The sequence below is a fragment of the Leucoraja erinacea genome, chromosome 9 (genome assembly GCF_028641065.1).
Source record: "Leucoraja erinacea ecotype New England chromosome 9, Leri_hhj_1, whole genome shotgun sequence".
Lineage (NCBI taxonomy): Eukaryota > Metazoa > Chordata > Chondrichthyes > Rajiformes > Rajidae > Leucoraja > Leucoraja erinaceus.
The window spans coordinates 60943316-60966555 of record NC_073385.1 but is presented as its reverse complement, the minus strand read 5'-3'; the positions used below and the strand labels follow the sequence as shown (position 1 = coordinate 60966555).

At 45.4% G+C, this 23240-nt stretch overlaps 1 protein-coding gene and 2 long non-coding RNA genes across 5 annotated transcripts in view; 2 read left to right on the top strand and 1 right to left on the bottom strand.

Moving 5' to 3' along the window:
* LOC129700466 (uncharacterized) overlaps positions 1 to 696 on the top strand; it is a 28731-nt gene extending 28035 nt beyond the window's left edge. The window contains exon 4 of the long non-coding RNA XR_008724063.1: positions 362 to 696. This is a non-coding gene — a long non-coding RNA (uncharacterized LOC129700466). The remainder of the gene's footprint in view (positions 1 to 361) is intronic.
* Positions 697 to 711: 15 nt separating this feature from the next.
* On the top strand, positions 712 to 6884 carry LOC129700467 (uncharacterized). The gene is made up of 2 exons (XR_008724064.1): positions 712 to 933; positions 5763 to 6884. It is a non-coding gene; the product is annotated as an uncharacterized LOC129700467 (long non-coding RNA).
* Positions 6885 to 9752: 2868 nt separating this feature from the next.
* The window catches only part of LOC129700464 (metastasis-associated protein MTA1-like), a 126797-nt gene continuing 113309 nt past the window's right edge, over positions 9753 to 23240 (bottom strand). For all 3 annotated transcript variants that reach the window (XM_055640970.1, XM_055640972.1, XM_055640971.1), the window contains one exon: positions 9753 to 11271. In XM_055640970.1, coding sequence (XP_055496945.1) covers positions 11124 to 11271 — 148 coding nt within the window. In that variant the 3' untranslated portion in view covers positions 9753 to 11123. The remainder of the gene's footprint in view (positions 11272 to 23240) is intronic.

The following is a 23240-nucleotide window of genomic DNA, read 5'->3' as shown; positions in this document are numbered from 1 at the left end:
TACCCATTGTGTCCCTGCCCCGCCCCCCCCCCCCCCCCCCCCCCAGACCATGTCCCGACATTCACGACATTCACCTTCCCCTTCCCCACTTGGCCTGCTAATATTCTGTCCATGTACATGAGGAACTTTGCACACCACAGTCAAGTCAACCACAGGGTAGGGCCAGCAATGACTGCCTCGCCAAGAGTCCGCCTGTCTCTTCCTTCTTTGGTGTTTTTTAGTATGTGTTAAATGTATGTTTTTAATGTTCTTTAACTTGTTTTATGTGGGGGGTACGGGGTTTGGGGAAAACTTAAAAAAAATATTTTACCTCAATGGAGATGCAACTTTTTTCAATATTACATCTCCGTCTGCACTGCAGCCTAACATCGAGGAGCTGGCGGCCTTTGCTGAAGACCGACTTTGGGAGCTCCAACCACGGGAGCCTGCGGATTTAACATCGTGGGTCTCGCGATCCCTGGTTAGAGACTGATTTCAGGAGCTCCAAGCCGCAGGAGCTACGAACACCCCAACATGGGGGCTTCGATCGCTGGCCTCGGGAGCTTCGAGCTCCCTGACTGCAGATGGTTCGACTGCCCCGACAGTGGGAGAATAAAGAGGAAGAAAGTTGGACTTCATTGCCTTCCATCACAGTGAGGAATGTGGGGAATCCGCTGTGGTGGATGTTTATGTCAACTTTTATGTAGTTTTATGTCTTGTTGCTTTTTTTTTTAGTATGTCTGTATGATAAGTCGAGTTACACTGTACCTTAATTGGTACATGTGACAATAAACTGACCTTTGAACCTTTGAATTTTCACTGCAGATGCTGGAAGCCTGAAATGAAAATGAAACATACCAGATTTGGCACAATGGCGCAGCGGTTGAGTTGCTGCCTTACAGCGCACGAGACCCGGGTTCGATTCTGACTATGGGTGCTGTCTGTACGGAGTTGGTATGTTCTCCCCGTGATCGCGTGGGTTTTCCCCGGGTGCTCCGGTTTCCTCCCACACTCCAAAGATGTACAGGTCTGCAGGTTAATTGGCTTCGGTAAAGATTGTAAATTGTCCCGTTTGAAGGATAGTGCTAGTCACTGGTTGATCGCTGGTCGGCATGGACTTGGTGGGCCAAATGGCCTGATTCCATGTTGTATCTTTAAACTAAAAGATACCCAGCAGGCCAGGCAGCATCAGTGCAGAGAGAAACATAGACAAAGGGTAGTTGAACTGATATATTTCTCTCTTCATGGATGCTGCCTGACCTGCTGAGTCCCCTCAGTAGTTTATTTTTTATTAGTCAGGCCTCATTGCATTTCCATCCTAACACAGCCTAATTATTTTCTGGCAAGGGTCACTATATGGTGGTCTATGGGAGGAACACAGGGAGGGTTTGGCATTCTCTAATTTGGGATAGAGAAGGAACCGTTCTTGTCTCGTGGCACAATCCGACTAGTGACCTTTCCATGGAACATGCACCAAATGGAGCAAGTTACATCCAATTACTGATATTTGCAACCTCCTATTTTGTTTCTGGACGCAACCAGGGAGTAAGATTTCAGTTGACGAATGCACCTCCTGAAATTAATTTTGAGCCTGTAATTTAAACTAGGGGTCAGTTTCTCTGCTCTGCAATGATCAGATGCTGAAACAATGAAGAATCTTTCCTCTTCGTAGCCTGGGCCCGTCTTCAGCACACATTGGGTACAGAGGCTGAAGTATGCTGCACAGAGGCTCAATGCTGCTGCACATAGTATCGTTCTATCATCTGGGACCACTGTGATCTTTCAAATCAGAGAATCTTAGCAAGTTTATAACGCAGGAGGCTATTCAGCCCATCATACCCGTGCTGTTCTAAAGCGCTCCCCAGCCTAATCCTAGCTTCCATCACTAGATCTGTAACAGCAGCAATACAGGTAGATAGAGTGGTAAAGGCATATGGTCCACTTCCTTCCTCAGTCCAGGCATTGACTATTACATCCAGGAAGTCATGATGCAGCTTTATAGGACTTTGGTTAGGCCACATTTGGAGAATTGCATACAGTTCTGGTCGCCCATCACAGGAAGGATGTGGACGTTTTGGAGAGGATGCATTAGCAGCTTACCCGGATGCTGCCCGCAAAACTGAGTATTAGCTATAAGGAGCAGTTGGACAAACTTAGATTGTTTTCTCTGGAGGGTTGGAAGCCGAGGGGAGACCAGACAGTATCTAAAATTATGAAAGGCACAGATAGGGTAAATAGTCCGAATCTTTTTCCAGGATGTAAATGTGAAGTACTAGAGGGCATAGCTTTGCAGTGAGCGATGGCAAAGCTTGAAGGAGAGGTGCAGGGCAAGTGTTTACACACAAGAGTGATGGGTACCTGGAGGCAGATAAGATGCCAGCGAAGATGCAGGGAATTTGAAGGATATGGATCACAAGCAGGTGCTAAGGCATTACTTTACTTTGGCATGATGTTTGGCACCAACATCGCGGGTTGAAGGGCCAGTTCCTGTGCTGTACCGTTCCATGTTAGTTCTGTAGGCCTGCAGGCTCCCACCTCAGATATTAATTCTTGCACTTACAAAGTGTGATCATCATGTGATAAGAGCAGAATTAGGCCATTCGGCCCATCAAGTCTACTCCACCATTCAATCATGGCTGATCTAGCTCTCCCTCCTAGCACCATTCTCCTGCCTTCTCCCCATAACCTCTGACAAGAATCTATCTCCGCCTTAAATATATCCACTGACTTGACCTCCACTGTCTTCTGTGGCAAAGGATTCCACAGATTCACAACCCTCTGACTAAAGAAATTCCTCTCATCTCCTTCGTACAAGAGCATCCTTTAATTCTGAGGCTATGACTAGTCCTGGACTCTCCCACTAGTGGAAACATCCTCTCCACATCCACTCTATCTAAGCTTTTCATTATTCTGTATGTTTCAATTAGGTTTCTTCTAAACTCCAACGAGTACAGGCCCAGTGCCGACAAACGCGCATCTTATGTTAACCTACTCATTCCTGGGATCAGTCTGGTAAACCTCCTCTGGACCCTCTCTAGAGCCAGCACATCCTTCCTCAGATATGGCGCCCACAATTGCTCACAATATTCCAAATGTGGCCTGACCAGCGCCTTATAGAGCCTCAACATTACATCCCTGTTTATACAAGCCCTCTCGAAATAAATGCGAGCATTGCGTTTGCTTTCTTTACTACCGATTCAACTAACAGATTAACTTTTGTCGATCCTGCACCAGCACTCCCAAGTCCCTTTGCACCTCTGACGGTGTTGGCGGTTCCTACATCTACTGCCCCCTCAGGCAATGGCTTCCTGACTTCTGCACCCTCCAGGGTGACATGAGTTTTTCCTCCTCTAATCCACCCAGATGCATTAAATCTATGCTCCCTTTTTGTTCCCCTTATTTCCATACCACATTGGAGGAGGCCAGTTTGCCCACTCAGAACAATCCTACACACCCCCCCATACTAATTTTTCCAATTCATAATTCTCCTGTTAACCCCAGATTCTACGACTCCCCTACACACTAAGGCCACAAAAGTGAGCCTGCCAACCTGCATATCTTTGAGTTTCCCTTTCCTCTGACTAGTCTGAAGAAGGGTCTTGACCCGAAATGTCATGCATTCCTTCTCTCCAGAGATGCTGCCTGTCCCGTTAGTTACCCCAGCATTTTATCTGCATAACTTTGAGAGGTGTGTGAGAACCCACAAGGTCACAGGGAGCGCACCCATAGTTAGGATTGCACCCGGGTTGAAGGAGTTGTAAGGCAGCAACGTTACTTGCTGCACGAAAGGAAATAGGGCCCTGTATATCTAGTTCTGTGAACAGGAACATGAAGTGAGCAATCTTTGTCTTTGAAAGCGAGGAATTTCAGATAAAGAGGATGCAGTGTTTTCAACATCTCTCCTCACAGGAAAGATTGAGCAATGTTAATTGGTTGTGTTTTTTTAAGAGTATTGTAAGGCAACATTATTGCAACTCCAATTTGAGGTAATTACCACCCTGATAATGGGGTTACGAGGTTACAATCGCTCGCAATTTCGGGGTATTTATCTGACTATCCCAACACAATATCATTGTGGTTTATTGTTGTGTGCCAATTGGCTACCCTCTTTCTCAAAGAGTGGCCCTACTTCAAATATAATTCTGACGGAGGGTTTGTTTTGCCTGGCATCATCCATGAAGAGAGAAATATATCAGTTCAACTACCTTTTGACTACGTTTCTCTCTGCACTGATGCTGCCTGGCCTGCTGAATATCTTTTAGTTTAGAGATAAGGCATGGAATCAGGCCGATTGGCCCACTGAGTGTCCGCGCCGATCACAGATCAAGGGATAGAAATCTATACACATCCAAAAATCGAGTGTATGTTGTTGGAGAAGGGCAACTTTGCACACATTTTTGGGAATTAGTCATAAGAGTAATACAATGTGGAAACAGGCCCTTCGGTCCAACTTACCCACACCAGCCAACATGTCCCAGGTACACCACTCACCTGCCCGCGTTTGATCCTATCCATGTACTTGTTTAACTGTTTGTTAAATGTTGGGATAGTCCCAGCCTCAACTACCTCCTCTGGCAGCTTCTTCCATACACCCACTACCCTTTGTGTGAAAAGGTTGCCCATTCGGATTCCTATTAAATCTGTTCCCCTTCACCTTAAACCCATGTCCTCTGGTCCTCGATTCACCTACTTCTGGGCAAGAGACACTGTGCATCTACCCATAGATGCTGCCTCACCCGCTGAGTTTCTCCAGCATTTTGTCTACCTTCGATTTTCCAGCATCTGCAGTTCCTTCTTAAACAACTGTGCATCTACCCGATCTGTTCCTCTCATGATTTTATACATTTTGAATTGGGAAGTCTTTACCCATGGTTTTTGGATCAATTTTTCTTCCCCTTCCTGCTTTTTTATTCCCACATGGAACTCTCCCCCAAATTAAGTCAACAGTAACTCGACACACTCAAGCTCTTGTGCACTGAGATATTCAACCTCACAGGGATGAAGAACGTCATAGAAGAATGACCCAACTGACCCAGCTCCCCTGGAAGGACCAAGGCTCAAACTGCATTATTTGCTGGCACTGAGATCAGTGACCTCCAATATAACCTCATATGGGAGCCAGCACTGGTTTGTTCATGGGGGTCAGGGTTGTAAGCACGTTAAGCTCCCTAGCCTCTGAACCATTCCAGGCTGCAGGTGTTAATGTCCACCATTTCACACAATGTGTGCCCAACTCCTGCTTTGGAGGTGGCATCTTCATCCCACAGGAGCCAGCAGAGGGATTCACCTGTACTACACGCTTCAGATGTTCATTACCTGTGCTTATCCTTACATACTTCCCGAACTACCTTCTACTTAACTAACCTTGGCAAGACCGTATGGCCCTCGTGATCAAATAATATGCCAGTTTCAGGACCCTCTGACCCAGCGGGGGAGGGGGAACTCTTCCTGCTCCCCATCTCTCACCTTCACAGCATTGATTCATTCAGTAGCAGCATTGCTATGCAGCGAGAAGAATGCCGCATGTAATGTGGTGCTTCCCAATAAGAGTCGGCTGCAAAGAATGCAGCTGCTGGGCAAGGGTTGGGAATTGCGAGAACTTTCAATACATTGGAGTCAATTTCAGCATTACAGGGCTTGTTTTCTGAGCGATAAGGCTGGATCACAACTCTGTACAAATATCTTTCTAAATACCCAGATAGCATTTTCCAGAGCCTAGATTTTAAGGGGAGTGTAATTTGTTTTGATTGGTTAACAAACAAAACCTGATCTTATCTCTCCAGGCATTTGTCTGCCATGAGAAGTGGACACCTGAATGGCTCGATTGTAATCATGTATTGTCTTTCTGCTGACTGGATAGTACGCAACAAAAGCTTTTCACTGTACCTCGGTACACGTGGCAACAAACTAAACTGAACTGAAAACTGCAAGAAATTGCAGTGTTGTAGATGTAGCCCAGTCTATCGCACTGACCAGACTTCCCACCATTGATTCCATCTTCACTTCAGTCTGCCTCAGGAAAGCAGCAAATATAATCAAAAACTTGTCCCATATCAGTTATTCCTTTCTCTCTGCTCTCGTCCGAATGGTCTCCTCCTGCACCTATTTTCTATCTTTCTATAGAGTTAGAGCTCTAGGGGCTAGTGGAATCAAGGGATATGGGGAGAAGGCAGGCACGTTTTATTGATTGGGGACGATCAGCTATGATCATAATGGCGGTGCTGGCTCGAAGGGCCGAATGGCCTCCTCCTTCACCTATTTTCTATGTTTCTATATGTTTCTATGTACAGAAGCTTGAAAGTGTGCACCATCAGACTCAGGTGCAGACTCAGCTACAGTGCACTACAATGCCGAGAACTATATTCTGCACTCTGTATCTTCCTCTTTGCTCTGTCTATTGTACTTGAGATAGACTTGATTGAATTGATATATATCATGGATAGCATGCAAAACAAAACAATGATGGTCATTACTGCATTTTGTAACTGCTCAAAACCATCTGTTGTAAAGCGCCCACACGACTGACACTCTTCCAGCAACGGTGCACCATACCTGCAGGATGCACCATCTCTAAAGTGCCCTGCAGTTACACATCAAAGCTACCCGAATGCCATCTCCCAAACCAATGCCCTCTGCCACCAAGGGCAAAGGAAGTCAGGCCCAGGAGAACACCACTATCTGCAGGTTTCCCACCATGGAGGCTTCTTCATCATCACTGACACCAATTCCTGGAACTCCCTACCCAACAGTGCCGTGGAGCAAGTATTGTATCACTAGAAGGACTGCAACAGTTCAAGGCAGCTCATCGCCACCTTCTCAACGGCAATACGGAATGTGCAGTAGATGGTGGCCTTGGCTTCAAGCTGAGATTCTTAAAACTTAATAAAGAGCTCTCTGTTGCAATATCAGGACATGCTTCTCTTGACTTGGAAAGCTTCGGGCCAGAGTGCACAGATCCTGGTTCTCTAATCCTCACTTCTGATAATCACAAGTTAACTATAACTTTATTTTGCCCTTCAGCAGGAACCAAGTGCCCACCGAAGAGGATAGATGTTTGAAAGATCACCTTTTATTACCAGCAAAAATGCAAAATGCTGGAGGAACTCAGCAGGTCTGGCATCATTTGTCGATGGAAATGGAGAGTTGACTTTTTCGGTTAAGATCTTTCATTTAAACTGATACAGCTAATATAAAGTGGTGAGGGGAAGGGGTGGGCAAGAACTGGCTCTCCCCCTCACCTTTTTACACTGCCTACTTTCCCTCTACTCTTTCAGTCCAGATGAAGGATCTCATCCCGTCATCTGTCCTTTTCCCTCCACACATGCTGCTCAACATGCTGAGTTCCTTTGTTTTTTCAGTCTGTAGTATGGAAGTGTCAATAGATTGTGTTGTTTCCTCTCCAGAATCCAGCATCTGCACTCACCTATCTTCACTTTTCATTGCAACCCTGAAGCAAAAGATTGCAGATGCTGGAAGTCCAAAAGAAATATAGAAAATGCTGGCAGGGAGGAGAGGAAAGGACAGGCATGGGACACAGGAGACGACCAAAAAGTGTGCAACACAAGAAGGGGGAGGGACTGTCTGAGAGGGGGCGGTAATGTACAAAAGGTATGTTGGGGGTCGTGAGTTGTAAATAAGAGACAACAAAATCAATACTTACTGAGGACAGAAAAGAAACTGACTGCTTAAGATACTCGGTTAGAATGGCTGACTGAATTCAATGGTGAGTCCTGTAGGCTGGAAAATTAAGGCTGAAGGCTGATCTACATCGGTGAGACCAAGCGGAGGCTTGGCGATCGTTTCGCCGAACACCTCCGCTCGGTCCGCATTAACCAACCTGACCTCCTGATGGCTCAGCACTTCAACTCCCCCTCCCATTCCATATCCGACATCTCTGTCCTGGGTCTCCTCCATGGCCAGAGCGAGCACCACCGGAAATTGGAGGAACAGCACCCCATATTCCGCTTGGGGAGTCTGCATCCTAGGGGCATGAACATGGAATTCTCCCAATTTTGTTATCCCTTGCTGTCTCCTCCCCTTCCTATCTCTCCCTCAGCCCTCGGGCTCCACCTCCTTTTTCCTTTCTTCTCCCCGCCCCCCCCAGTCCCCATCAGTCTAAAGAAGGGTTTTGGCCCAAAACGTTGCCTATTTCCTTCGCTCCACAGATGCTGCTGCACCCGCTGAGTTTCTCCAGCATTTTTGTGTACCTCCGCTGGAAAATTAAAGGTGGCCAAAGGCAGAGAGGTTGGAGTGGGAATGGGAGTGGAAATGGCGGACAGACTGGAAGTCTGGGGTCACACCTGCAAACTGAATGGAGGTGTCTTTAAAGCACCCAATCAGTGTTTGGTTCTCCAGGGGCGGCACAGTAACGCAGAGGTAGAGTTGTTGCCATACAGTGGCAGGTACCTGGGTTCGAGCCTGACTAAGGGGGCTGCCTGTAAGGAGTTTATACGTGCTCCATGTGACCGCATGCGTTTTCTCCGGGTGCTCAGGTTTCCTCCCACACTCCAAAGTCATACAGGTTTACAGGTTAATTTGGTAAATTGTCCTTAGTTGTGTAGGATAGTGTTAGTGCAAGGGGTGATCGCTAGTGGGCACAGACCCAGTGGGCCAAAGGGCCTGTTTCCGAGCTCTATTTCTAAAGTCTAAAGTCCAACGTGGTGTGAATGCAACGCGTGGATTGGAAGTCAGGCACACGCGTTGCTGCTTCACCCGAAGGGGATATTTGGGTTCCATGGATGGTGGAAAGAGAAGAGGTACATCCTTCTGTGGTTGTACGGGAAGATGGCATGGGGAGGGGAATGGTTTCGGGAGAGATGTAGAGTGAAGCAGTGTCATTGAAGCAATGGCCCCTTTGAAATGCTGAAAGATTGCGAGGAAAGATTGACGTGTCTGCTGGTGGCACTCCCATGGAGGGGTGGGAAATTAAAGGATGATCTGGGGGTGGGGATGGACAGTGAGGGCTCGACGAACCCCAATCCTTGTTCTGAAAGGGGGTGAGAGCAGAAATGCAAGGATTGGGATCGCCATGGTTGAGAGACTTCGAACTATGGTGGAGGGGAATCCAGTTAAGGTGAAAGGAAGACCTCTTGCAGATATTGGTGTAGAAGGCATCACCAGCAGAATACAGTACAGATGGACAAGCCAAATGAAGATTGGATATTCATTTTTAAGAACATCGTTCTATGAAGAAACTGAACCTGAGCTACTATTTGCTTTTCCCTTTTAATTCTCCATCCACTCGCATAACCTTGAGGAACAGCTTCTTATCCATGAACAGAAACATGACAGACTTTGAACTCGGCTGAATATTCAGATATTTGGCGGTTCTTGCCTTGCATCTCACACTTCTAGTATTCATTTTGCCCCCCATCTTCTTGTAAATTCAGATTTAATGAGTGTTTTCATTTTTACACTTCCTCTACCACTCCTTTTGTATTCACTGGCCTTTACTGTTCACTGTCAGCTGGTATTTCCACCATCACTGAATCGTTCCTGATCTCTACCCCATCACAGTATTTCTTCCTCTCCGCCCCATCACCTTTTGTTAAAATTTGAAACTTCCTTTGTCTCTATCTTTTCCTAGTTCTGACGAAAGACCGTCGACTTGAAACGCTAACGCTGTTCCGCTCGTTCATGTTCACAATTGGGTTCTGACGACACAAGTAAGTCGGACACTAACTTACCATCATTCAAATTGTAGAGCTTCCTCCCATGAACCAGGTCATGGCCAATCACTGTAAACAGTACCCCACACAAACCAAGCCTGCTCATTCTCAACATAATCATCATCTTTATTCATAAACAGGAAGTTACTTGGCCTCACTTTTGAGTTCAAATTAAAACTCTTCTTTAAAAAACATTTCAAATGGGATTTTTCTTTTCTTTTTTTAAAAAACACCATTCTCAAAGGATAAAGACACTTGGTTGGTTGTGGGAAATTGTGAGCCAGGGCTGAGGCTTGTCAAATCTTTGAGGTCCTTTAGTAACCAAAGTATTGATGATAGAAAGCAAGGGCAAAGATAAAAAGGGGAGTTGAACTCTCTGCTTTTGAGTGGCTTCTGCTAAGGATTTTGCAGGCAGGTGCCAGAAGTTGCCCGGTGCACCTGGAGTTAGATCAGGAAGGGCATCAAGTCAAGAAAGAGTAAGAACAAATAGGCAGATGCGAGTGAATAAAGAGAAACTGTCTACTGGATGGTGAGGCAGCACAAAAACAGGCCCTTCATCCCACCACACACATGCTGCCCATTGTACCGATCTACATCTATCCCCCGCACCCACGTTGGGTCTGTAGCTCTGGATTAAAAAAAACATCTTTCCTTTTGAAGAATTAGCAATTGAACTGCCACTTGAGTTGGAAAGGACCAGGAACAGTGGCAGCATGCAAAAAAAAAGAAAGCAAGTTAACGTTTTTGGGTGGACCCTTCCCTGGAACTCAGCTGTGACTCCCTCCCAGTCTCGTGGGTGATGGTAGGAAAAGGGCACAAAGCAACTGACTGTGAGCAGTACCCCGGAGCTGTGGGGGAAGAAACTCATTCTCAGCTCAACATTTTGGATGGAGGAGGCAAGTTTGAGAGTACAACATCCAAAGGATGGGAAACTTTGACAGAATTACTTAACTATAGTGTGGAGGAAACTCCAGAGAAAGGACTCCCCCTTCTGGTCCCAAATTCTCATCTTTACAATGTAGCTTAAAGAAAATTCCATTGCGCCATCTCTAGAACGTTACAGTGGGTATCTCTGCCAATATTTAGCCCTAACCCCAAGATTTGCTTGTTTATTTCAATGATCCTCGTGAAATCTTACTTTGCACAATTTGGCCTCTGCATTTCCTGGCATCGCAAGTCATTTCACTTCAAAAAAATTATGTCTTCACCTTATCGTACTTTAGGATGTCCTGTAATGGTGAAAGATGGCTTATAAATGAAAGGATTTCTTCTCCTACTGAAGTCCAATGGCCAACACAGTAAACAAAAGGGAGGGTAGATTACTAACAAATACCATTTGGCCTCACACTCGACTGCGAGCATCTGCTGGCCAATCCAAATTCAGGTTATAAAGATGAAGGTCATTTGAAACATTTTTTTTTCCTTGTCAACTGAGTAAACGCATCGTGGTTGATATGAAGTGCAGGGAGGTGGCTGTTAATCTTCAATGATAATGGGCTCATCGCTGGTGGAAGACTCTGGGCCTATTGCACGCGTCAGGGTGTGCTGCTCCACAAAGATCTGTGCTTGAGGCCGTCTTCCACTCCGCCTCCGCTCAAAGGAAGTAAGTAACTTGCGGATCTTCCTGCAACAAAAAAAAAAGACAAGACATTCAGTGTTTATGCTCTCATTGAGCAGCAATCCAAGTCAAGCCTGTTGCTGATGTCAGGTTAATGCTCGCCATTTATTTTGAGGTGCAGTTCCTTTAAGGGGAGAAGCAGTGCGCATTTATAAAGCACCTCTGGTGACGTCAGTCCATAGCAAGCCAGAATACTGGCACTGCCTTGCGTTTCCACAAGGCTGCCAAACTGTTTATGGCCACCTGAAACGGCAGAGGACTTCATCTTCACGGTGAATTTCCTGCAGACAAAACAGGCCCTTTGGCCCCCGGAGTCCGTACTATCAAACATCCATTTACACCAATACAATTTCATTCTCCCCCCCCCCACCCCACGTTCCTTCAACGCCCCTCAGATTCTACCACTCATCTACGCACCAAATAACCCAACCACCAGTTTGGGATGTGAAGAGGAGCTGGAACACCAGAGGAAAATGACGATCACAGGGAAACCGAACAAACTCCACATATGCAACGATAGGACAGTCAGGACCTGAACCAGGGCTGCTGGAATTGAGAGGAGTGGCTGCATTAACGGCACTACTGTGCCAGTGTTTAAACTCCACACAAACCACCTCACTTATGTCATCCCTTCAACATTGTTGATGTTGTTGGTGTCAGGGGTTATGGGGAGAAGGCAGGACAATGGGGTTAGGAGGGAGAGATAGATCAGCCATTATTGAATGGTGGAGTAGACTTGATGGGCCGAATGGCCTTATTTGACTCCTATCACATGATCTTATGAACATATCCTTCTATTCCTTTTTCCCTCGTGTATTTATCCAAGTTCTCTTCCAATGATATCCACCTCAACCACTCCTGTGGCCCTGTCTTCCCTCTTCTCTCACTAAAAAAGTTTATTCTGAATGACCTTGTTAGTGACAGCCTTATATTAGCAAGTTATTTGAAATATACCGCCTTCAACAGATTAGTTGCTCAGTAGTGGGGGGGGGGGGGGAATAATCAGCATTTGAGGCTAGCCATGGAAACAGAAAATCAAGGGTTCTAAGTAGGGTGTGCATCACTGTTTATGTACTTGTTTGGTGATAAGACATCACAAATATAAATAAGTTAGCAAAGAGATAGCTGTTAACCAGGCAAAAAGGTTTTCATTGGATAATGCCCCAACCGTGTCTTAATATCTAATGTGTGAAGATTTACAATGAAGGAGCGGTAAATAAAAGAGGAAAGGCAAACAAATGGGGAAGAAAAACAGAAGAGGAAGAGATAGAGTCAAGTGCAATCAGGAACCTCACATCAACTCTTGAGGAAACTACGTAAAAAGGGATAGGACACTCAGTCACAAAAGCCTGCTTTGCCGTCCATAGTTTATCTGTGAACTAACTCTAGATCCCTTCATCCCACCTATCTCAATTATAAGGAGACGACTTTGTGAACATTTCAACAATGGGGGAAGACCGTCACCTGCGGAGTTAGGGCTGAATCATTTGCAACAGCTTCACACCAGGAGTAGCAATTGAATCCATCAAGTACCCCTCTGAGGTCCCTACAATCAGGGAGGTTGGTCGCTTCACGTGACACCAAGAAAGGGTGTGTGCACTGCGCAAGTTAACGATAGTGGACTCAGACAGCATCCTGTCAGCAACTCTGCAAACTTGTGCTGCTGAACTGGCCACATCTCCTAGCAAGCTGAAAATTTGTCCATGATATCCAGCTTCAGACCTCTTTGCAGACGTGCTGCAAATATGGACAGGTTCAATTATAGGAAGAGGAGGTGCCCTTGAGATCAGCGGAGGATTTGAGCATGTGTGGCATCCATAAACCTCAGGAAAATGGGGAAACCCTCCACTGGGGGAAGTCATGTTTATCAAGGAGGCAGATGGTTGTGATTATTGAAAAACAATCCAAAACCCCCTGGACATCATTCCAAGTCCTCCTCGGCTGCCGGAAAACCGACGTTAACTGGCCCCTTGTCCATAAAAAGAGTTAGAAGTGAGGAGGTTTGCCAATGATTCCACTGTTCCGTTTGCATCTCCTTCTGTTACGAAGCAGTCCATGATTGTATAGAAGTTCTGGATAAACATTCAACATCCTTGAGTTGATATATAACAATCAATGAAGGAAACTGAATGGTAGCAAGAGACAAGAGTGTTTGTTTTTCCATATGCATCAGATATAAACTGGAACAATGAAATTCTTAGAAACAAGGAACTGCAGATTCTGGTACTGAAGAAGGGCCTGACCCGAAACATCAGTATCCATATTCCCCCGAGATGCTGCCTGACCCGCTGACCCACGTTACTCCGCACTTTGTGCCTTTTCACAAAATTCTTACGCTGCAGTGTTAGAGGTACATTAGATGCAAAAAAATGTTACAAATTATCAGTAAATTAGACCACGATATTCAAACATCAAAGTCCGTAGTGCAACCATAATAATTCAAAGTTCGTGATGGCTTGGTTTTGTGCCGCCCAGCATAACCCCGGCCACAGTGTTAATTGTGGTCGTTGTTGTGCACAGTGATGCCCTCCTGCCTGCTGTGTCACTCAGTAAAGTCATGGCTGATCCGATGTTTGCCTCAGAACCATTCTCCTTCCTGTCTTCATAGTCTTTGGTACAAAGTCTCTCTCATTATATTCAATGATTCTACCCTCATAGCATTTAAGGATAAAGAATTGCAATGACGTTCTGAGAGAAGAAGTTACTCCTCATCCTCTTCTTAAATGGACGACCCCTTAGTTCTAGTCTCCCGCACAAGGGGAAACGTCTATCAGCTTCAAAACACAAACTGCTGGAGCAAGCAGCAGCATCTGTGGAGGCAAAGGGATAGTGACGGGTCCGGTCGAGAGCCTGCATTAGACTGAGGGTGTAGAGGGAAGATAACAGGACAAGTCAGGGGGCAAGACCGGGGGTGGTAGGTGAAAGGTTGAATCAGATGATTGGGAGGATAATGGGCAGATGGAGTCAGTTGGGGGGAGGGGGGGTGAGTGATGAGACAGAAGCTAATAGGTGATAGATGGAACCACATAAGAGAGGCGGATTAAGTCAGGTAGAAGAGGGGATAGAAAAGATGAACCAAGTGAGAAGAATTCCACTGGAACAGTCTCCGAGTGGTGGGCAGGTGGAGCCAGGGGAGGAGGGGCGTGGATGGAAAAGGTGAACAGAGACCTGGACAGACTCTCAGTGTCATCCTGCCTCCCCCCCCACCAACCACTTAATATTTGATCACGTCATATGCAAATTCTTTCTCTTGTCCTGAGAAGATGCAAATTATTAACGTGATAAGGAACAGTGAAGGGAGGGTGAGTAAAAGAGGCAGCAAAGAAGCATAGGCTTGTTAAGTTACTTACATTTGCATAGTTATGTATATTTTAAATGTAACCGTTAATGATCTCTAACCTTATCGTAACAATTGCATTTATAGCTATATAAATGTGGCAAATATCAATATCCAGTATGCAAATATTTTAAATACAAAACATGTTTCTTGTGAGCGGCCTTTGGAGAATGTGAAAATTATCAGTCAGCTTTTTTGGCCAAATAAAAGTTGTGCACCTCTTTGTTTGGCTAACATTTACCATTAGTCCACGACTCCATCTGTCTGTCAGACTCAACATTGAGCTCAACTGTTTCAGATAATCAACCTGTTTCTCCCATTCATTCCATCTCCAGACCCACCTCTGTTCCTCTCATTGTCCAATTGTCATCACTGTCTTCAGCTTGTTGTCCTCGACGACTCTGCATTCTACCGCTCCTCATTTGTGAGTGAGACGGCGAGTGGGGGGGTAAGGCAAAGCAAAATTCCAACCAGAATCTATCCTGAAGCCTTCACTGTCTGCTAACCTTATTTAGGTCTTTGTTTTAGAAAGAACTGCAGATGCTGGAAAATCAGACTGAAGAAGGGTCTCGACCCGAAACGTTGCCCATTTCCTTCGCTCCATAGATGCTGCCTCACCTGCTGAGTTTCTCCAGCATTTTTGTCTACCATACTTAGGTCTTTGATCACCAAGGCTACTCCTACCTGCACCATATTTATTCTGGACCTTATAACCTGTTTAAATTTCCAATCTTGACCATTTGGCAGTGAGATCTCAATAAAGACAGCAGTTTAACCTATCATTCTGCTCTATTTTACTTCATATCTTTCTCTCCGCGAATTTAATTAGTTTACATTTGTAAGTCATTCTTTTGCCTTTATTAGTCCCTAAAAATCAAGTTTTGACTATTAGTCAACTTTTTAAATATTTCTGTTATAGAAATATTACTAATGCTTCCCCATCTATTATTATTTACTTATTTAAAATCTTTAAAATATTCCCACGCTGTTCCTTTCCTTACCAATCCTTCAGAACTTCCTTCATTGTTTGACCAAATGTCAGTGTGTTTGAATAGAAGGCTATTTCACTTCGGAGTCACGTGAGTGACTACGTGAAGAGCCCCGCCAGGACGCATGCGTGTCATATCGCTACACGCATTGTGAAACAGTCAGGCAGGGTGGAACGACATTCCCCCGCAGCGGCAGTTTAAAAGCCGGAACCTGCAGGTAAGAGTTACTCTCCGGTCTTTTTGTGTTTCCCATACCGATTTACAGGTGGGGAGCATGGACAAGTTAAAGAAAGCAACGAGGGCTGCGACAAAGCTGGTGCGGGAGGACCGCGGAGTAGCGGGCAGCCAGCAGCGGCCAGCGGCACTTGAATCGCCTATAATGGGATCAGCTGTGCCCGATGTGGCCTCCGCACCGGCCAGATCCACTCCGCGGCCGGGCGGTAAGGCAAGACAAAAAACCAACAAAGTCGTGGACTCAGATGAATCCGACTTTGAGCAACCGCGGGCGGCCAGCGACCGTGAGCGCTGGAGCCGGATGGAGCCGTGTGTGGAGCATTTGCTCCAACGTGACAGGCTCCGGGAGATGGAGTCGAGTCACTGTGGGCTCTATGTAAAACCCACAGCAGCACCTCTTGTAGGGCTGCACAGTGCTTCTCCCTCATCAGAGGGGAGCACTGGGGGTCAGTACTGGGCTGATCCTGAAGAGGGGTTTGCAGATGATAAATCAAGTGTGCAGGGGGTGCAGGTACGTGAAAATCTACTGGACATGGTGTCCAACTTCATACTGCCAGACCAGACTGGCCAAAACCTGGAGCAAAAACTAGCTGCCAGTATAGATTATATGCCCTTTAACCAGCTACAAGAACAGGCTGTATTGGACACCACATCAAGGCACCTGGCACCGGGTAACTATATCCCTGAATGTTCCTGTAGTAAATACTTGTATATGGAAACATATTGGAATAGGAGTTAGAGGCATGGATATCAAACTCCAGAAGGTATTAAAACTCCTAACAGCAGGGATAACTGCATTTACCCACACAGTGGATGAGAAGGACATGGCCCAGGACCAACAGGATGCACTGGCATTGCTTTGCAACACTCAATATGAGATAAACAGCTTCAGGAAGAGTGCCATCCGGCCTACTTTAAACCCGAAATTTGCGGGTCTGTGGAAACATGGAAACATAAAACCACCAATACTATTATTTGAAGGTAACCTATCAAAGCAAGTCAAGGAGCTCGATGAGGAAGCAAAAACCCTGGGACTCATAAAAGGGACCATCAAAAACCCACTACGGCCATAGACAGCACCCTTACGCACCCACCAGCAGAACAAGACCGACTGGTGAAAGCTCGAAGGTCCGGTACACCGAACATGTCTTTTTTAGGCCATGGCCCAGGCCGGCCTTCTTGGAAGATACGCGGACCTCCAACATCAACCAAACCACAAACCCAGACACCGACACCTCAACATCAATGAAGGATTTACAAAAAGAAGTAAACCTGCCACTAGTAACTATGGAGGTAGGTGGGTCTGGTTCCCTACAAATTGCAGGGAGCATGGAGGTTGGGGGGAGATTACACTCCTTTCTGGATGCATGGAGTATGTTAACTACCGATACTTATATTTTAAGCAGTATCCTGGGATATACAATAGAATTTATACACAAGTACAGCCCTCCAGTTCAACATATACTGAACCAAATGTTCGTACTTTCCGGTAAAGAAAAATCAGAAGCGCATGCTGAACTGGAGCGGCTTTACGCAAAAGGGGTAATTGAAAAATCCCAACACGAACCACTAGAATTCGTGTCCAATATCTTTACCAAAAACAAAAAAGATGGTGGTTGTAGCATCATCATAGATCTGACCAAATTGAATACATTTGTACAATATATTCATTTTAAAATGGAAACCTTTGTTACTGCTAAACAATTGATTTCCAAAGGTTACTTCATAGCTAGCATCGATTTAAAAGATGCTTACTATTCAGTGCCTATACGAGGTGACCACAGATGTTACTTAAAATTCAACTGGATGGGACAGTATAGAGCGCTGCCAAATGGGCTAACATCAGCCCCCAGGCTGTTCACTAAAATTTTGAAACCAGTCCTAGCGTTTCTATGGAAACGAAAACACATGGTCATGGCATATCTAGATGACATATTTATTGTGGGCAAAACTTTGGAATAGGCCAAAAACTGTAACAGCAACAAAACAGTTAATTGAAAAACTGGGGTTTATAATCCATCCAGTTAAATCTAAATTAACGCCTTCCACTACTATGGACTATTTGGGGTTCACCATTGACTCAGTTCACATGTCGGTGACTTTGCCAAAGGGAAAGGCTATAGACTTAATAGAGGCTTGCAATAACCTCATTGACATCAGTAAACCGTCCATCAGATTGGTAGCAAAAGTAATTGGCAAAATGGTGGCTGCTTTTCCAGCCACACAATTTGGACCTTTACATTACCAAAATTTATAGAGAGCGAAAATACAAGCACTCAAAATCAATGCAGGTCATTTTGACAGACCAATAAAGCTACCAATCAAAGCCATAATGGAACTAAAATGGTGGATAGATAACATTTGGCTTTGTTTCAATCCAATCATTATCAGCAACCCTTCTGTGGTGCTACAAACTGATGCCAGTGCACTTGGTTGGGGTGCTACCAATTCCATCTCCAGCTGTGGAGGTAGATGGACTGCTCAGGAGGCATCATTATTACTAACACTTGGGCATAAACTACTTGGAAATGTTGGATGCATTCTATGGCCTAAAGTCATATTGTACTGGGTCATATCACCAGCATGTTAGACTACAGATAGACAATACCACCGTGGTAGCATACATCAACCACATGGGTGGAAACAAATCGACATCATGTGACAATCTGGCTAATACAATTTGGCAGTGGTGTATCCAGAGATATATTTGGATATCAGCTACTTACCTACCAGGTAAACTAAATTTAGTGGCCGACACCAGGTCATGCAAATTTAATGAAAACACCGAATGAATGTTGAATAAAAAAGTATTTGCTGATATTACAGCATGATATGGAACACCAGTTATCGATCTATTCACATCCAGGCTTAATCACCAGTTATCAAACTATGTTTCGTGGGAACCAGATCCTGGGGCAGCGGCGACAGATGCATTTTTGCTGCATTGGGGGAAATTGTTTATTTATGCATTCCCTCCTTTCTGCCTCATCAGTCGGGTATTAAGGAAAATACAGCAAGACTCTACGTCTGGTATTTTGGTAGTACCCAATTGGCCTACTCAACTATGGTTCCCAGTGGTACTAAACATGGTATTAGAACCATGTATCACCATCTCGAATAGACCATACTTATTGGTTCATCCCGTAACTAGGGATAGCCACCTATGCCATAACTATTTGAATTTATTAATTTGTAGAGTTTAAAAATACCACTACTACAGCTTGGACTGACGGGCCGAACAGTGAACATGATTTCGGCGGCCCACAGACAGTCCTCCAAAAAACAGTATCTGGTCTATATCAGGAAGTGGGAGATGTATTGTCACAAACACAGCATCACCTACAGAGATATGAACACCCCTGGCAGGCCTCCATTATGATGAGGGGCTCAGTTATAGTGCCATCAACTGCGCCAGAAGTGCCCTATCAACTTATCTATGGCAAGGAACAGAGCGTCACTCTGTTGGGACTCACCCACTGGTAACGAAACTTACGAGGGGAATCTTTAATACCAATCCCCCAAGAACCAGGTACTCTCAAATATGGGATGTGAGTATTGTCCTGAAGATGCTCAGGAATTGGTCTCCAGCAACAGCTCTGTCCCTACATAGACTGACATTAAAAACAGTCATGCTAATGGCATTGGTCACGGCACAAAGGGTACAGTCATTACATAAATTAAGACTGGACAACATGACTTCTTCATCTGAAAATATTAAGTTTCATATTTATGAATTAGTAAAGCAGAACAGACAGGGATCAGCAGGCCTCAATATAAAATTTAGGTCTTACCCAACAGATGATCGTCTCTGCATAGTAAGACATTTGTCGTTATACATGGAAAACACGAAAATCATCAGAGGCAATGAGAAGGCACTTTTAGTCAGCCATAAGCAACCACACAAAAGAGTGACGGTCCAGACCATCTCAAGATGGCTGAAACAGGTTCTAATACAGGCTGGGGTGGATACTAATATTTTAAAATCTCATTCCACCAGGGCTGCAGCTACATCGACAGCTATGCAGTTGGATATACCAATGGACCAAATTCTCAAGGTAGCAGGATGGTCAGGGGAAAAAACATTCCAACTATTTTATCATAAACCAGTCATTAAACCTGGAATGTTTGCAGAAACAATTTTAAGTTCTGTAATTTAATTTACCCCATAAATAGGGGCTATAATTTTGTGTTAATAAATTTCATGGATTTCAATGTCGGATTCATGTCTAAATTATGTTGACACAATTCCTCCTACAGTCATTAAGGCAGATGTTATGCATGGACTCGTTTCCACGGCATGAAATCACAGAGTTTTGAAATCTTCACGTAGTCACTCACGTGACTCCGAAGTAAAATAGTAAGATTAAACGAGAACTTACCAGTTCGAAGTTTGATCGTTATTTTATGAGGAGTACGTTGAGGGAATACGTGCCCTCCGCTCCCACCCATGATCATATACTCAACTGGTATTTCTTCTCTAATCTTACTATGTTTAAGTCATTACAGTTATCTGTGATTTCAAACCGCTGCTTTGAAGAATGACACACATGCGTCCTGGCGGGGTTCTTCACGTATTACCTCAACGTACTCCTCATAAAATAACGATCAAACTTCGAACTGGTAAGTTCTCATTTAATCTTACTATTTATTGTCATTCAAACCTGGGTTTGAACAAAATTCCATTTCTACAGTTTTTTACATTACAAACACAATCCAAGACCCACACTTAACATAGTTTACATATTTAACATCCATCACAGTGAGTCTCCAACATCTCCTCACTGTGATGGAAGGCAAAGTCTTTATCTCTTCCCTTTGTTCCTTCTCCCGTGGTCCAGCAGTCCAACTGCAGTGTCGAGGCGAACTGGGGCTCCGATGTTAAAGCCCCCGGCGGGTGATGGTAAGTCCTGAGGCCGTTTAAGCCACGCCGGGCGATGTTAGGCCCCGGCTCCATGTCCTTAAACCCGCGATTCCAGCGGGAGAAGTCGCCGTTGCGGAGCTCGGAAAAGCGGTCTCCCACCAGGGTCCTGCGAGCTCCCGATGTTCCCGTCCAGCGGGTCTGCGGCCGGTGCCTCCGAACTCCAAAAGTCGGGTCGCAGCCGCGCGCCACCACAGCTCTTCCCGCTCCGAAGTTGGCCAGCTCCGCGATGTCAGTTCCGCAGGCTCTGCAACTGGAGCCCTCAGGTTAGTCCCGGCCGGAGGTCGCCGCCGGCTCCACGATGTTAGGCCCAACGACATCCGAGACCCGACAGGGAATAGTCGGGTCCCCGCACAGGGAAGAGATTAACGGTTTCCCCACAGCCCCCCCCACATATACACAGCTAAAAAAATTAATAAAAACTGACTCAAAGACATACATTTAAGACAAAAAATTAAAAAAGACACACGACTGTAGTCAAGCCGCTGCCGTTAGGCGCCGGCACTCCCACATGGGTAATAATGCAGAAATGTTTACCCTTGAGGTCTTGTTCTTTAATCTAACATCTGTTATTCACCATACAGGACCTCAGACTCAATTATTGCTCCGTTACTGGTTCTACTATGGACCACAGCATTCGAATACCCAATTTTTTCAACTAAAAGCTTTTCCAACTGGTCTAATATCTCTCATGGAAGATGAGGCTGACAAAAGATGGCACCCCTCCTCTAAATAAATAATTCTGTGCAACTGCAACATTACTCGGTACATTAGGGTGGCACCGTGTCGCAGCAGTAGAGTTGCTGCCTTACAGTGAATGCAGCGCCGGAGACCCGGGTTCGATCCCGATCACGGGTGCTGTTTGTACGTTCTCCCCGTGACCTGCGTAGGTTTTCTCCAAGATCTTCGTTTTCCTCCCACACTCCAAAGACGTACAGGTTTGTAGGTTAATTGGCTTGGTAAATGTAAAAATTGTCCCTAGTGTGTTTAGGACAGCGTTAATGTGCAAGGATCGCTGGTCAGCCCGGAACCGGTGGGCTGAAGGGCCTGTTTCTGCACTGTATGTCTAAACTAAACTAAACTACTCTAGGAAAGGTTTTCATTGCCAATGCTTAGCCTCCCTTTGTAACTGGATACTTGACTTCCTCATAAGCAGATTTTAACCAATGTGGATTTGTAACATCTCTTCCTCATTGCTCATCTACACAGGTGCACCTCAAGGCTGCATTTTTAACCCCCAGGTCTACCCAATTTCAGGGCTGCCAACTCTCACGCATTGAGCATGAGAATCACGCATTTTGCCAAATTCTCACGCTCTCACGCTGATCACAAATTTCTTACACGCTGTCATGAGAAATTCTGTGAGCAACCAGAATTTTAAAACATATCAACTGCATGGGCCGCGGGCGTTGGAGAGCCAGGGCGGAGAGAGGGATGGAAGCAGAAGCAGCGGGGGGGCAGATGCAGACGGGGAGCCGGGGTTGGCGAGTGCTTGCCGGGCTGGCAGCTCCAGCCATGGAGCAGCCTCAGTGCAAGAGTCCCGGGCTGTCGGAGGCGTTGGAAGCGTTGCGCCGCTGCCATGAGAGTCTCTGTGCCGAATTCGCCCTGGTGACCGGCATGGACCAGGCTGCGGCTCGGTGCATCCTGGAGGACAACCAGTGGCTGCTGGAAGTAGGTACTAAGCACTGGGTAGAAGCGGTGGAAGATAGTGGCCGTTAAATGGGGGTGGTTGGAGAAAGCATCCTGCTTGCCTGCTAGATTTTCACTTACTGTAACTGCAGGAAAAATGTTCCCGATGTTGGGGGAGTTCAGAAACAGTTTAAGAATAAGGGGTAGGCCATTTAGGACTGAGATGAGGACAATCATTCTTCACCCAAAGAGTTGTGAATCTGCAGAATTCTCTGCCACAATGAAGGCCAATTCACTGGATGTTTTCAAGAGAGAGTTACATTTAGCTCTTGGGGCTAATGAAATCAAGGGATATGGGGAAAAAACAGGAAAGAGGTACTGATTTTAGATGAACACCCATGATCATATGGAATGGCAGTGCTGGCTCGAAGGGCCGAATGGCATATTCCTGCACCTATTTTCTATGTTTCGATGCTTGAGTACATAGCAATAAAACTTGACCACTTGATTTTGAAGCATTCATGCATGGTGGAGGTATAATGTAGTCATAGAGTGATACAGTGTGAAAACAGGCCCTTCGGCCCAACTTGCCCACACCCGCCAACATGTCCCAGCTTTTGGTCCATATCCTTCCAAACCTGTCCTATCCATGTATCAGTCTAACTCTTTCTTAAACGTTGGGATAGTCCCTGCCTCAACTACCTCCTCAGGCAGATTGTTCCATACACCCACCACCTTTGGTGGGTGTATGGAAAAAATTACCCCTTAAAAAGTTACCTCTTAATAATCTGATTTCCATACATGAATACACTAAGATCATTCAAACAAAAAACATTTTAATCATACTTCTACAATGCATTAAAACATG